At 43.2% G+C, this 16,060-nt stretch overlaps 1 protein-coding gene across 5 annotated transcripts; it reads right to left on the bottom strand.

Annotated features, from left to right (window-relative positions):
- Positions 1 to 2,985: 2,985 nt before the first annotated feature.
- LOC106570536 (deleted in azoospermia-like) lies at positions 2,986 to 15,810 on the bottom strand. Of its 5 annotated transcripts, none has more exons than XR_001320695.3 (10): positions 14,542 to 15,809; positions 13,611 to 13,733; positions 13,446 to 13,537; positions 13,297 to 13,348; positions 13,130 to 13,196; positions 12,659 to 12,798; positions 12,280 to 12,360; positions 11,903 to 11,989; positions 5,042 to 5,153; positions 2,986 to 4,425 (listed from the first exon to the last, which is right to left on the bottom strand). XR_001320695.3 is itself a non-coding variant. In XM_014142972.3 (10 exons), exons 1-9 carry the CDS (start codon positions 14,542 to 14,544, stop codon positions 5,074 to 5,076), a joined length of 690 nt encoding a protein of 229 aa, XP_013998447.1. In that variant the 5' UTR covers positions 14,545 to 15,810; the 3' UTR covers positions 2,986 to 4,425; positions 5,042 to 5,073. The 5 variants fall into 5 exon arrangements, 2 of the variants coding, with proteins under 2 accessions (XP_013998447.1, XP_013998448.1); XR_014380448.1 differs by having other exon boundaries at positions 11,903 to 11,953; positions 14,542 to 15,806; XM_014142972.3 differs by having other exon boundaries at positions 5,042 to 5,118; positions 14,542 to 15,810.
- Positions 15,811 to 16,060: the final 250 nt, after the last annotated feature.

Genomic DNA, 16,060 nt, shown 5'->3' with positions numbered 1-16,060 from the left:
CGGATTACACGCGAGGATAATCCGTCTGTGCTGTGCCAACGCTCCTCTCTCCGCAATCTTCTGGGAAACGCGAGGGTGCGGAGAAGCGCCATTCATCTGCCGCTGAGAGCGAGTGCAGGATAGGCACACAGATGAGAAGACACTAAATATAGAAGGAGATGCAAGGGAGAGGATGAAAAGAGAAAGAGAGAGAGAGAGAGAGTGTAGGAGAGTGTCAAATCGCTCAAAGGGAGGCATGATCCCTGAAGAAATAAAATTAACCTAAACGGGTGTAGGCTATATAATGAATACGATTTTGCACTTAAGAGGAAAAACCTTCTTTGACATTCATGCATTGCCTGCAAACAATGTCATCCAATTCATTTCAATGTGTAGCCTAGCCTACTTTCAATGAATTGGACTAGAAGTACTGTGTAACACCAAGTCCTATGAATTTTTTTAAATGTTTCATTTGTGATGATTTAAAAACCTTAAAAAGGCCCATTGCAGTCAAACGTATTTTCTATATATTTCCACACTATGTGGTTGGAATAATAGTGTGACATTCTGAAAATTATGATAATGCCATTTTAGTGTAAGAGCTGTTTGAAACGACAGGCTAAAATGCCATCCCTGAAATTTCAGGCTGTCTGGTGACGTCACCTGGCGGTAAATTAGTTAATAGACCAATAAGAGAGTTACAAACCTCTGCCAAAACAGCGAGTTTTCCTCTCCTTACTCAGACCACTGCCAGACAGTCCAAGCAAATTCTTGATTGAGAAATTGATATTTGCTAAGACGCTATTTTTATTTCTGGTTGACCATTTTGATTAAAAATAATCACATTAAGGTACTTAATTATTACTCAGAAAATATTTGATATTGAGATAAAAACGGCTGCATTGGGCCTTTAAGAAAACGCCAAAGGCAAATTGCACGAGTTTGCATGACACATGGAGTGCGCCTGTGGGTTTGCCTTTTTGCTCCTGCACGCTCACCGCACGTGGCGAACTGCTTGGTGCGCATTATAATGATGGCAGTTTAGCAAACGGGAAATTATACATGACAGGTCGCTTACGCACGGAATCACTCTCTCCACATTTCCCCCGCTCACTCCATCTCTCCAGCTGCGCTTGACACAATTTACTCTCTGTCACGAATATCTGGGCTTTAGCCTCTGCTTGGAATACAAACCACATACTATCTGGCACAGGCATCACAATCAACATCATACAGGAGACATGACTCGTTTAGGCAACAGGTTTTGGCAGAACGTAGGTACAGACTATTGGAGAGAATTGGTGGGTGTTAACCGTTGTGACCTGAACTTGTGCTGTGCCCATCAAACGAGCCCGTGTATCAGGCTACTTCCCCCGCCGTCAAAAAAGTTAACGCTGCACTGTTGAGCCTACACACCTCTCATAAAACATCTCCCAAGAATTATGTTTAGTATTTGAGGCCCGAGAGATGTTGCCACTACAACATAAATACATTCTGAGAATACTTGGTTTCATCCAGGAACATAACACCCGTGAACTCTGACCTACATTTCCATATCTCAACTCAAACATATTTCGTGTGTTTTTAGAGTAGACAAACAAAAGGTAGCCTACCGTTTGGAATCACCCGTAAAAGAAGTCTCTCTACAGTCAGGACGCATGCGCAAGCAATGTGCTCATGTCACCGACACACAAACAAGCCGAACTTTCTGTAGTGTCAATCCCCTGTCCTCTGCGTGATCACCCCGGATGACGAGCCACAAACAGCCGTTAAGGTCATGCTGCTCCGGTAACGGGAAAGCACGAATCCTCCCTCTGACAACTGTACGGTACTGTATCTCTCCGGCAGCCCGATGCGCGTGATAACAGTGTGTGAGGAGTTCTCTCCTCCTGCTCCCTCCCTATATCTCCCTCTGTGTGCGAGAGCGTCGGGGAAGTCTGCCTTTCCATTTCCCTCTGCTTATTGAACAGTCGCTACAGTTGCAGAAGGCTGATTTAATATACAAGGAGGGAAGATTATGAGTGTATGTGAAGAGGATGCCACAGAGACTGTAAAAGTCAAGCTTAAGTATTAATCAGAACTACCACAAGAGCATGCTACAGCAAATGCTTTATGTCGCCTGGGTTCAGTTAGTCATGGACAAAAGTGTTTTTATGGTAAGGGGTTCAAATCTGTTACAAGGGAGTCAATGTGTGTTTGGCATGGTGTGTGTCCAGGGTGTCTGGGATTCATGTTAGACAGCGGTCGCCACTGTAAATTCATATTTCATAAGACCTATCCAGACTGCTCCATAATTCAGAGCAGTCTGTCTGTCTGTGTGTGTGTGTGGGGGGGGCAGTCACACCATCATACTGCCGTTTGTGAGAACAAAATGGTCTGTGACAGAAAATTATGGTCAGTTATGTTGCCATGACAGAAAGTCAGCTCTGACCAACCAGCAGCCACTTCTGGGGTGTATGCCGAATCAGAGGGACTAATCTGAATTTGTCCAATAATAAAATGTTTTTCTAAGGTGTGCACTAACAAATACACAGACAACAAATAACCACCCAGGGTCACAAATTGTGTGCCTACCGTCACCAAATCCTAACAAATAAAACTAAGCTGACTTAAGTTAGGGCCAGCTTCATACTTTAATTGACTGTAGTAGAATCGTAGGGCATGTCTGCTCTTTGGATCACACTCTGGGTCTTGACCAACTTCAGATGTCAACCAGTCCACAGTGAAGACAGAGCATCTATGTAACAGTAAACAGACACATATTTCAGAAACAGTGTACTCTTCTGGGAAAAAACTCCAGGGGTTATAATACAAAGCAGGATCACTGAGTTAGCCAACTTTCACAAACAACTATAGATTGTCTGGTTCATTATAACAAAACTAAACTTAGGTGTGTTTTTGGTCGTTGAGTCAATTCTTAGACAATTCCAATTTGAAGCTTAAAAAAAAAAGTATTTGGGAAACATTGGCTTAGAAGAAAGACAGGGAGTCAACACATTTCTCAACTGATGTATCAAAATATATATTTAAATACAAAATGTGTTTATCAATTTTAAATGCAACCAGTTAACCCGTCGGGCTGAAAAGTGATTATAATCAAACTGAAACGATTGTATTAATGCATCAAAACACACCACCTCCAAAAAGAAAGAAAAACACACTGTCAACAAATCAATCAGTGCAACAACAACAAATATATATAAGTGAACTGTAAGAGAACTTCAACCAGTAGTGATGGAACGCATTGCTGTTAGTTATGTCCTTCATTTCAGAGTGAATTAAAACAGGTTTCCCGACCCAGGCTGCATTATAAAAGTAGTTTATCATCAACACCGTCAGGTGAAATTGACTCAATGATTTTCCTCTTGGCGACGTACTGCAAGAGCTGGAACCGGCTAAGAAACATTGGCCACAAGATCCATAACTTAAGAAAATGGCAACACTCAAAGGCCTCTGTGCCAAATAACACCATATTCCCTATAGTTCACTACTGTTGCTCAGGGTTCTAGTCAAAAGTAGTGCACTAAATAAGGACAAGGGTGCCATTTGGTACGCAGCCTAAAAAAACCATAGGCCACAATAAAAAGATTCAACACTTTCAAAACAGCAAAACTCGAGATGATCAGTGCATCCCAATTGTAAATACACTAACATCGATTCAATTAAACCCTCAACAAAAAAAGCAGACAGGCACTTCTAATTCACTGAAGTAAATCGAAATAAAAAGGTGATTTAAGTAGCTTAAGACAGGAACCTGTCAAGAAATGATATAAAAGAGCACTAAGGCAACAGGAGCGCCTGAAAAATAATTTGCCAGTGTTGTCCTCAATTCTGCCCACAATAATTTGATGCATTAGTTTCTTAAATCAGAGGAAAATGGGGATGGAAACTTGAATTAATAGAAAAAGTCAAAATCAACACCCTATTCTAAAGACTAATTTGTTGTATTACAAATCTATGTACAGAAGCCCAGCAGAAAGCTTACACCCAAACAAACTGACATTAAAAAACTTAACATAAATAGTCAAACATAAAATATAAATATGCACAGATGAGCTTAAAAGTATTGTCTTTTTGGGGGTTATCAAAACCAACCCCCCCCCCCCCCCCCAAAAAAAAGGCAGACACCCACACGTTGCTCTGTGCTGTAAACAAGCTGAAGCTCCAAAACCACTTCTGCTCTTCCCTGCGTGACAGTGTTTGAGATGGGTTGAAAGCGGTCCAAACGCCAGGACCATGGTCCTAGCCAAGCCAAACACGGTCACAGTGACCACGCCCATCGGGTGCAGGTGCAAGTGTCGAGCCGCCACGGTCGGGTCTCAAAGTGAGCAAGAGATGTCGTAGAGAGAAAGCATCCTGAAAGTGTATATTTTTAAAGTCTATTGCTGCTAGCTCTAAAGGCCAGGATGTCACCTTGTGCTCCAGTCTGCATGGAGACGTCGCCCCCTTGTGGTGGAGAGGAATAACAAGCATTCAGTCAACTATCAGCTAGGATTCTAGAGCTTTTTCCCCAATGGGAGAATATTCATTGCATTTATTTTATTCCTCGCGTCCTTTCCGCGCCTCCTTCTCAAAACCCATTGGGTTACCTCGTCCTCAAATTGCATTGGAAAAGAAGGCCTGAGGGGCAGGACCTTGGTCCATCGCCTCCAATTTGATTGAGAAGGAGGTGAGGAGATAGGATGCGAGGAATCGCAAGACAAATTGAGACTGTCCACATAGTCTGACAATTAGAAGAAAGAGAATAGAGTATGTTCCTCAAGATGGACAGATTCTGCCATCATCCCTGACAATACAAACAAACTACAGATAACTCACTAATTGAGCATTTGAATCATCACTTTTAACACTTGCTACACAATCACTAATTACTTAAATGACTGAAGACTGGAGAGAGAACAATTGAGATGAATTGTAAGAACAATGAAGAGATGGAGAAAGACTTGATAGAAATGGCAGATGAGATACAGGAGGGAGGGGGAAGATGGATAGAAAGGTTAGCAGAACAAAAGGAGACAAATCAGGAGGGTCTGAGTGTGTGTGTGTGTGTGTGTTCGTTCACCTGGTACAGCAGGAGGGTCAGTGGACTGTGGACTACAGCAGAGTCAGAAGAGTCTGGACTCCGCAGTCCACAAAGTTCTGGAAACGGGGCATCACATCACATAATGAGCCGGCTGAAACAACCACAGTGAACCTTAACACAGGAACTACTACAGCAAACACCCTTGGGAGAAAATCAGTCATCCTTAGCCAACACATGAATTACTGCAAATACTGATACACTGGCAGGCAGATGGTCAATATGATATCCGCTTAAAGCACTCACACCAACATGACAATATAGGCTTTACCCTACATTGCCACTTAGTAGCCATTACTCGATCAGATGACAGAATACACATCAGGGATGGGCAACTGGTTGCCTGGAAACTTGACGTTGAATTGCATTGAATTATACGTCGGGTTGAAATTAGCATTTGAGTCAGGACATTTTTCCTGTCACGACTTCGACAAGTCAGAATGTGGCATAAAATGATATTTTAACGTACTTTACCGGTTGTCCGTGTGGTTGGTCCATTTGGCAGTAGGAATGTGAAACATATCCACAGGAAAATAGAATTACATCAACGTTTCAAAGCATTTTATTCAACATTCTGGCTTGTAGAAGTCGCGAGACGAAAAGGAAATTTCTGCCCAACGTAAAATTCAATGCCGGGTTTCCAGGCAAGACAACTGGCGGTCCATGGGGAACTCAGTCGGGGTCTTAACTTACTGTTGAGAGTTAAAATAGTGGTGTAATTATTTTTTGGGGGGATTGTGCGCCAGCTGTTCTCTTGTTTTGTCAGTCACTGATAGTCACTTATCCCATGTCAGCTAACATTTTTTTGACATTTTTTAGAAGTTAGTCTAGACAGCTGTCAAATTACCGACCAGGGGACCCCCCCACAATTTTTTGTCACACATTCAGATATTAAAAACTGCAAACATTGGTCCCCGAGTGGCGCAATAGTCTAAGGCACTGCATCACAGTGTTGCGGCGTCACTACAGCCTGGGGTTCGATCCCAGGCTGTGTCACAACCGGCCGTGACTGGGAGTCCCATAGGGCGGTGCACAATTGGTCCAGCATCACCCTGGTTAGGGGAGGGTTTAGCCGGGGGGGCTTTACTTGGCTCATCACACTCGAGCAACTCCTTGTGGTGGGCCGGGCGCCTGCAGGCTGACTTCGGTCGTCAGTTGAACAGTGTTTCCTTCGACACATTGGTGCGGCTGGCTTCTGGGTTTGGCAGGTCATGTTTCGGAGGACGCATTACTCGACCTTCGCCTCTCTCGTAACTGGATTGCAATTGGATATCACGAAATTGGGGACTGAAGGAGGTAAAAATGTTATATAATGAAAAAAAATTATGCTAACATTTCTCTCCGCCCATGGCAAAATGTGTAGAATTGCAGTAAATGAACAGTAAAACGCCCCTCCAATAACATATGGCTTAGGACCCACAAAAGGCTAGGGCCGGGTCCGACATTAACTTTTTTAGCTTGTTATAAAGCTGAAGTCACTTGTCAACAAACAAAAAAGGTCCATTAACACCATATGCCAAAAGGGTGAACTTGAAAATGAGCGAAGTACATAGGAGGGATCTGAAATCATTTTCTGTGCTTGCCCATAGACCACGTGTCAAACTCGTTCCACAGAGGGTGTCTACAGGTTCCTCGCCTCCCTTTTACTTAATTGATGAATTAAGGTCACTGATTAGTAAGGAACTCCCTTCACCTGGTCATCTTGGGCTTAATTGAAAGGAAAAGCTAACACTAGGCCCTCCATGGAATGAGTTTGACACCCCTGCCATAGACCATGTTATCACCCCTTAACGGCCATCCAAAATAATGTACCCAAAAACTAAATAAAAAGGACTGCTACATTTAGCTGGCATGTTCCAGGAGGGACGAGAGGAATCATGATATTGACAAAATATACTGCTAAAAAAAAACAAAGGGAACACTAAAATAACACATCCTAGATCTGAATGAATGAAATAATCTTATTAAATACTTTTTTCCTTTTACATAGTTGAATGTGCTGACAACAAAAATGACACAAAAATAATCAATGGAAATCCAATTTATCAACCCATGGAGGTCTGGAGTCACACTCAAAATTAAAGTGGAAAACCACACTCCAGGCTGATCCAACTTTGATGTAATGTCCTTAAAACAAGTCAAAATGAGGCTCAGTAGTGTGTGTGGCCTCCACGTGCCTGTATGACCTCCCTACAACGCCTGGGCATGCTCCTGATGAGGTGGCGGATGGTCTCCTGAGGGATCTCCTCCCAGACCTGGACAAAAGCATCCGCCAACTCCTGGACAGTCTGTGGTGCAACGTGGCCTTGGTGGATGGAGCGAGACATGATGTCCCAGATGTGCTCAATTGGATTCAGGTCTGGGGAACGGGCGGGCCAGTCCATAGCATCAATGCCTTCCTCTTGCAGGAACTGCTGACACACTCCAGCCACATGAGGTCTAGCATTGTCTTGCATTAGGAGGAACCCAGGGCCAACAGCACCAGCATATGGTCTCACAAGGGGTCTGAGGATCTCATCTCGGTACCTAATGGCAGTCAGACTACTTCTGGCGAGCACATGGAGGGCTGTGCGGCCCCCCAAAGAAATGTCACTCCACACCATGACTGACCCACCGCCAAACCGGTCATGCTGGAGGATGTTGCAGGCAGCAGAACGTTCTCCACGGCGTCTCCAGACTCTGTCACGTGCTCAGTGTGAACCTGCTTTCATCTGTGAAGAGCACAGGGCGCCAGTGGCGAATTTGCCAATCTTGGTGTTCTCTGGCAAATGCCAAACGTCCTGCACGGTGTTGGGCTGTAAGCACAACCCCCACCTGTGGACGTCAGGCCCTCATACCACCCTCGTGGAGTCTGTTTCTGACCGTTTGAGCAGACACATGCACATTTGTGGCCTGCTGGAGGTCATTTTGCCTGGCTCTGGCAGTGCTCCTGCTCCTCCTTGCACAAAGGCGGAGGTAGCGGTCCTGTCTTGCTGCTGGGTTGTTGCCCTCCTCCACGTCTCCTGATGTACTGGCCTGTCTCCTGGTAGGGCCTCCATGCTCTGGACACTACGCTGACAGACACAGCAAACCTTCTTGCCACAGGTCGCATTGATGTGCCATCCTGGATGAGCTGCACTACCTGAGCCACTTGTGTGGGTTGTAGACTCCGTCTCATGCTACCACTAGAGTGAAAGCACTGCCAGCATTCAAAAGTGACCAAAACATCAGCCAGGAAGCATAGGAACTGAGAAGTGGTCTGTGCAGAACCACTCCTTTATTGGGGGTGTCTTGCTAATTGCCTATAATTTCCACCTGTTGTCTATTCCATTTGCACAACAGCATGTGAAATTTATTGTCAATCAGTGTTACTTCCTAAGTGGACAGTTTGATTTCACAGAAGTGTGATTGACTTGGAGTTACATTGTGTTGTTTAAGTGTTACCTTTATTTTTTTGAGCAGTGTATATTTAGTGGAGCCAAATATTTTCAAATAGCCTATTCCACTCTGGCTTTCTGTGGTACCAACGAGATGTGTAGTAGCCCATCTGGCCTTCTGTGGTACCAACGAGGTGTGTAGTAGTCCATCTGGCTTTCTGTGGTACCAACGAGGTGTGTAGTAGTCCATCTGGCCTTCTGTGGTACCAACGAGGTGTGTAGTAGTCCATCTGGCCTTCTGTGGTACCAACGAAGTGTGTAGTAGTCCATCTGGCCTTCTGTGGTACCAACGAGGTGTGTAGTAGCCCATCTGGCTTTCTGTGGTACCAACGAGGTGTGTAGTAGCCCATCTGGCTTTCTGTGGTACCAACGAGGTGTGTAGTAGCCCATCTGGCCTTCGGTGGTACCAACGAGATGTGTAGTAGTCCATCTGGCCTTCTGTGGTACCAACGAGATGTGTAGTAGCCCATCTGGCTTTCTGTGGTACCAACGAGGTGTGTAGTAGTCCATCTGGCCTTCTGTGGTACCAACAAGGTGTGTAGAAATAAAATATACTACAAAAATAAACATTTACTCAAAATGATGGCACAAAGCAACGACGACTTTTCACAGTGAAGAAGCTGTATCCATGTTGGTTTGTGATAAGGATTTCGGACATCCTTGCACTTAGAAAGCGATGATGTCGAGGTGAGTGAAATAAGTAAACAGCAGATATACGTTTGGTGTTGTTGATGTTTGATGCTGTGAAACGTGGGGAATAGCAAATCATGTCACGATCACTTGGTTGGTACAGCTAGTACAGGCGAGCACATAAGCATGGAGCAGGAGATCCCACGGTTGCTCTCTGACTCATGGAAATAGTTGCAGTGTTTAGCTGTATATAGATATACATTCTCTCAAATGTTGTGCACAAATTTGTTTAGAGAAGTGTGCTCTTCATGGATGAATCCCGGTTTCAACCGTTCCGGCCAGATGGCAGACAGCGTGTATGGCGTTGTGTGGGTAAGAGGTTTGCTGAGGTTGTGAACAGAGTGCCTCATGGTGGCGGTGGGGTTATGGTATGGGCAGCCATAAGCTACGGACAACGAACACAATTGCAGACACCCTGCTGAGATCCATTGTCATGCCATTTATCCCTCACCATCACCTCATGTTTCAGCATGATAATGTATGAGTGTTAGTCGTTTTTTTTTGATAGTGAGGGTCTTTACATAATGAATGCCAAAATGAGTGTTATTCTTACTGACATGAATGTGGTGTCATATTAAAGAAGAGGTTGTGCTCTTTAACCTGTTATGGCTAGGGGGCAGTATTTTCACAGCCGGATAAAAAAACGTACCCGATTTAATCTGATTATTACTCCTGCCCAGAAACTACAATATGCATATAATTATTAGCTTTGGATAGAAAACACTCCAAAGTTTCTAAAACTGTTTAAATGGTGTCTGTGAGTATAACAGAACTCATTTGGCAGGCCAAAACCTGAGAAGATTCCATGCAGGAAGTGTCCTGTCTGACAATTTCTTGCCCTTCTTGATTATCTCTATCCATTACAGAGGATCTCTGCTATAACGTGACACTTCCTACGGCTCCCATGGGCTCTCAGAAGGCGGCAAAAAGCTGAATCGTGGCTTTGCAGGCTCTGGCTGAAAAAAAGTAGCGCGTTTGGATAGTGGCTGGTTACAGTACTGTGAGACTCAGGCGCGTGCCCGCGTCGACCCCATGCTTTGTTTTCTTTCGTCTGTTTACCTAAACGCAGATTCCCAGTCGGAATATTATCGCTTTTTTACGAGAAAAATGGCATAAAAATTGATTTTAAACAGCGGTTGACATGCTTCGAAGTACGGTAATGGAATTTTTAGAAATCTTTTGTCACGAAATGCGCCATGCTCGTGACCCTTATTTACACTTCGGATAGTGTCTTGAACGCACGAACAAAACGCAGCTGTTTGAACATAACTATGGATTATTTTGAACCAAACCAACATTTGTTATTGAAGTAGCAGTCCTGGGAGTGCATTCTGACGAAGAACACCAAAGGTAATCAAACTTTTGTAATAGTAAATCGGAGTTTGGTCAGGGCTAAACTTGGTCGGTGTCTAAATGGCTAGCCGTGATGGCTGGGCTATCTACTGAGAATATTGTAAAATGTGCTTTCACCAAAAAGCTATTTTAAAATCGGACATATCGAGTGCATAGAGGAGTTCTGTATCTATAATTCTTAAAATAATTATGTTTTTTGTGAACGTTTATCGTGAGTAATTTAGTAAATTCACCGGATGTTTGCGGGGGGTATGCTAGTTCTGAACGTCACATGCTAATGTAAAAAAGCTGGTTTTTGATATAAATATGAACTTGATTGAACAAAACATGCATGCATTGTATAACATAATGTCCTAGGGTTGTCATCTGATGAAGATCAAATGTTAGTGCTGCATTTAGCTGTGGTTTTGTTTTTTGTGACATTATATGCTAGCTTGAAAAATGGGTGTCTGATTATTTCTGGCTGGGTACTCTGCTGACAATCTAATGTTTTGCTTTCGCTGTAAAGCCTTTTTGAAATCGGACAGTGTGGTTAGATTAACGAGAGTCTTGTCTTTAAAATGCTGTAAAATATGTTTGAAAAATGGAAGTTTTCGGATTTTAGAGGAGTTTGTATTTCGCGCCACGCCCATCATTGGATATTGGAGCAGGTGTTCCGCTAGCGAAACGTCTAGATGTAAGAGGTTAAAAAAACTAGGTTAATTGTTTTTGCACAAGGTATGTTTGTTTGAAATTCTGAGTATTCTACAGCAGCAACCCAAAATTCTATTGGGATCTAAAGGGTTAATAGGCAAAGTCAGATTCATATCAAATGGACAGAAAATAGACCATTTGGGCTTCTATAACGATAAGACATTGGAGTGTCCCTATAAAAACAGACTTCGGCTATTGGCCCTTATCATTCGAGAGAGAAAAATATAGATTTAGCACTGCTTTGGTAAGACTCATAGCTCTATCTACAATTTGTTCTATTGCTTTGTGTAAATATAAAATACTTATTGAAATAGGCTATAGCAAATGGGAATATAGCCAATTTACTGCCCTGCTGTGTGCTGCCACTGCCTGATCCAATTCTGATTGGAGTAATTGTTTCATATTGTGATATTTTTTACTTGTCCATTCAGACAACTTAAATCTATATTCTGGTTGTCCAACATGTTTTATTTTTTTACTTGCCCCGGACAAGGGGACGAGCCCTGGCATGTATGGAACTCATGATGAGTTGAGATTTTTTGTGTCCCCACCCCCATCAAAGTTGCCCATCCCTGATACAGATAGATAGTAAAAACGTCACATCTACATAGCTTTTCCAATCACTTAAAATAAAATATTGGGAATGCATCTTAGCAGTTTGCAAAATGTAGTCATTCAGAGGAAGTGTCACCTGGTTGATGAGCCGTGTCCTCTGCTCCCCAGTCCAGTGTGGTGAGGCGTACTGGGAGAGGAGAGCAGGGTAAAATGCATCCTTTTCCTCATTAAGTTATATGGGGAGAGGAACAGGTGGGAGTGTGTTTATCATGCTATGGTACAGTATTAAAGCAGATGTATGTGTGTGGTCTCTAGCATGTCACGCATGTATATTAGTTTGGATTAGTATTGATGCGGAATGTGTCATGTTGTAGTGCATGTTTTCATACCAAACGCCACTAGGAGTTCTCCAGGGAACAATACATTTATTCAATGAATACATTATCCCCCACCCAAAAAAAGGTTATCTGCCTGCATGAGTGTGTTTGTTTGTTTGTTTGTTTGTTTGTTTACCTGGTACGCGTAAGCGGTTTGCGAGTAGCTCATGGGCATCTGTGGAATCATGACTCCTGGAAAGCCGTTGTACGAGTAAGGCTGAGAAGACAGGAAGGAGAAAACCGCAGTGTCAAAGGTAGATGTACGTAAAGTTCTATCTGCAACGTTCCACAATGTTTGCCTACTGAACATGGCCCTGGTGTGCTGGGCGGGCAGGTTGGGGTTGGTGCACTTTTCGGACCACTATTAGTCCTAAAGTGTGAACTGATTCAAGCCCATCTTGCAACACAGTGCCTGTGTCCCAAATGGCACCCTGGTCAAAAGTAGTGAACTTCATAGGGAATAGGGTGACATTTAAGACACACCCAGTGGCTTTGAAGTGATGACAGGGCCTTACCTGGAAATAGGGATTGCCGCCATTGAGTACAGGTGAAGGCTGAGCCATGCCCCCGCCCATAGGAGAGCAGCAGGTGCAGTAGATGTACTGGGAGGGGGTTATCCAGGGGGCCTGACCAACCAGGTGAGACGGCATGAAACCTGGGCGGGTAAACAAATAAACAAACCTTCATCCGCATTCTACGCTGACTATAATTAAAGACATGCCAGGCTTCACAATGCCTAGATGGGGGTTTGACATTTCAACTAACCACTAATAATTTGATATAGCAATTCGATGGCCGACTGCAGTCGATCTGGCATGCAACCATTGGTTGATGCAATGTCTGCAATGTGGTCGACATAAAACACGTTTAGCCACAACCCAGACTTCCGTTGTGGCAATGGAGTACCAAAGGCAAGGAGCAGAAGCCATAAGAAATGTTGAGACTAAGACATATCAATGGACCAAATGCACACAAGCAACACTCACGTGAGCTCCTTTCCTTCATGATTGCTGGACCCAGCTTGAGTTTCCTCCCTTTAAAACTGATCTGTTGCTACAGAGTAAACATGGTGAAGACGAAACACATTAGCTTGTGAGTAGAGTGAAGGCAAAGTTTGAAAGACTTGAATGTGACCATGTTAAATTACTCTTACTTCAACGATGGTTTGGATGTCGACGTCTTCATTGAAGTAAACAAATCCATAACTACACAAAGTCAAAGAGTGACATTGTTCCATAAGACAATGTTTACGGGGATGCACTTTTTTTGAATAAAGGTGGCGCCTACTAATTTCAGACTTACCCTTTGCAGATACCTCCACGGTAAGTGATGATTTTCACTTCCTTCACGGCACCAAATCTCGCAAAGAAGTCCCGGATTTCGTTCTCGTCCACCTAGAAAGGACAATATGAGCAAGTTAAATGATGATGTATCCCAATCCGTTTGGAAATCATTTGAGCTACTCACCTTCATGTCGATTCCTCCAACAAAAAGTGTGTTTGGAGTCATTTTACCTTCAGGTAAAATATAACCATTTGACAGCTTCAAACTTGTGGAAGTTTGACATCCGTTTCTCTGTTTCTGGATATCCTGGAAGAAATTAAAGTAGCTAGACATTGGTCATACCAGTTGCCTTTCACTTTTCTACAACTTCCAATCACAACATGCTCAAGTGGGCAGAAAGATTGTAGCCATCTCAGAGTAAGCCTCATCAGATGGAGAATCTATTGATCCAACTAGCTTGCTCAGTCACAGGTGAAAGGAATGAGTTATGCCCTGTGCTCAACCATCCTATCCAGGATTAGACCGTCAAAAAGGCAAGGGGGAACTGAGGGCAATCCACTTCTATTTCAGCCATCAGGATATTGTCATTGTCCACCCTTTTCCGGCTAGTTAGTTCCTAACTAACTTAACTATAGAAAAACTTGATTAGCTAAAGTTAACTATACCAAATGATTATTATTCATATGTGACAAAACTAGCTAGTTAGGCAATCGTTCATTACCTGGCTGGCTATCTTGGATGGCCGGGGCCTAGCTTGCTAACGTAATAAGGACACAAAGGAGCAACTAACTTTAGCTAGCTAGGTACGTTATGTTATTAACTAGAAACGTGGTCGTTTATTGGAGGGAAAATGATTAACTAGTTAACTAAACGACCTAGTTATAATGTTATGAGCTGAATTTATCAAGCATGAGAACTGGCGATACACTTCGTTAATGTTAAGTATTTTTAACTTGCTAGCTAACCTAGAAGTGTGATTTAGCTAACTCACTCCTGAGAAATTGGACTGCGATTTTTATTTTTCTCACTGTGGTCGAGGGTGATTTATTCCTTACTTAAAAAGTATACATATGTTTGGGTCATTCTCAAAACACAGATGTAGCTAGCTACTCACCATTTGTAAAACCGTTAAAACAGAATAAATTAAACACACTGCCGCGCAAACTTTCCCCGCTTGAAGTGCACGAAAAAACGTTGAACCGACTATCAACAGCGATGCGCCACGCGCAAGCTTACGTTCGCTGAACCTAATTGGGATGTTCCAAAAAGTACATTGGTTGCTTTTGTGTGTTTTTTATATCTGTTGTTTTTTACGCGTAATTTAGTTACACGAGTAAAACTTTGTCGAAAAAAAGGTTAACACTATTTTGGGGTGTATTCTTTAAATAAAGACGTCTGATATCAAGCGTCTAGATTTCATCTCCCTCGCAAATAAAAGATAATGTAATGAACCAGGGAGCTGGTCTCGAACCTTCTAGCCAGAAGTTCACACTACTCCCTGCGAAATAGATGTTGGCTAATTTTCTCACTGATGAAACATTTGATGTCCATACAGTTTTCTATTTCCAAAACTACAATCTGTAACAAACAGAGTGCACTGCATTTTGTGGACTTTACCCTTTGCCAAAGTTTAGGAGTGCAAGGGCGAATTGAGTTATAGCACCCGCGCACTTAACACAGTAGGGGTTCCCTAACGGGAACGTCCAAATAAGATCTCAATAGCGCGTGCTTGGCTCTGCCCAGTATGATTCATTTGCTCATTGGAAACGTCTGGTTATGGTCTATATTGGGTTAGTTGTAAAAACATCTTTGATTTTACTCTCCCTCAGCAATATCATGTAGCAGCTCGATTGATCATGACCTGACTCTGATTAGCTAAACGTCATCAAAGGAATGGATTTGATTACTGTACTTAATGCCACATTGTGGTTAATTAGTTATTGGTTGCAATGGAGCTGCCTGCTGAATGTCAACACAGGCGCCATTTGTGAACAATCCTATACTTTCACACACAAGTTAAACAGCTAACGTTAGCTACATTCTTGATCTTTGTGAAACTTATTGTAACAACCCTGGGTTTATAAGCGCGGATATCGACTCTGCCGCTTGAGCATGATTTTGCAGCACAGTCGATAGCCCGAAAGGTCGAGGGTTCGAGACCTGCTCCCTGCTGTTTCATTACAATGGTGTCAGAAGTGATCGGTTCTTCCATCCACGACTGTGCGTGTGCTTGGCCGGTGAGCGCGTTCCTATAAGACGTTGAGTCGCAGGCGAGCGAGGACGTGCTATTTTTTCGCTCCATCATCTCCCACTGCCGGTCACTAGGCTCCCGCTAATCACCATATGTGGTAGTAAATGTAAACGCCAAGCGGATGCTTCACATTTACACATCCGGTGAAATATTTGTTTTTTCCTCGTTAGCTGCTGCCAAGGCAACAGCTACTCTTCCTGGGGTCCAGAAAAATTAAGGCAGTTTATAGAATAAAAAAATAACATTACAGTACATTCAGATTTAAATATCTGTCTCATTGTTCTATCTATGGTGACATGCAGGACAGGCGTGACTCTAGTCTAGACAGAGTTAGGGTGTCCCCTTGTGTCTGCATTTCATACGGTTGAGTTTCTATCAGAGC

This window comes from Salmo salar, chromosome 14 (genome assembly GCF_965601325.2).
Source record: "Salmo salar chromosome 14, fSalSal1, whole genome shotgun sequence".
Taxonomy (NCBI): domain Eukaryota; kingdom Metazoa; phylum Chordata; class Actinopteri; order Salmoniformes; family Salmonidae; genus Salmo; species Salmo salar.
The sequence above is the reverse complement of the archived record's forward strand: the minus strand, read 5'-3'. Positions and strand labels throughout refer to the sequence as shown.

Bases quoted from the DNA above. Each gene is read 5' to 3' on its own strand.
- LOC106570536 (XM_014142972.3), bottom strand. The intron at 13,538-13,610 runs GTGAGTAGCTCA...TGTCCTTTCTAG, and splicing joins TTGGAGGAATCGACATGAAG to GTGGACGAGAACGAAATCCG. The intron at 13,197-13,296 runs GTAAGAGTAATT...TTTACTCTGTAG, and splicing joins ACATCCAAACCATCGTTGAA to CAACAGATCAGTTTTAAAGG.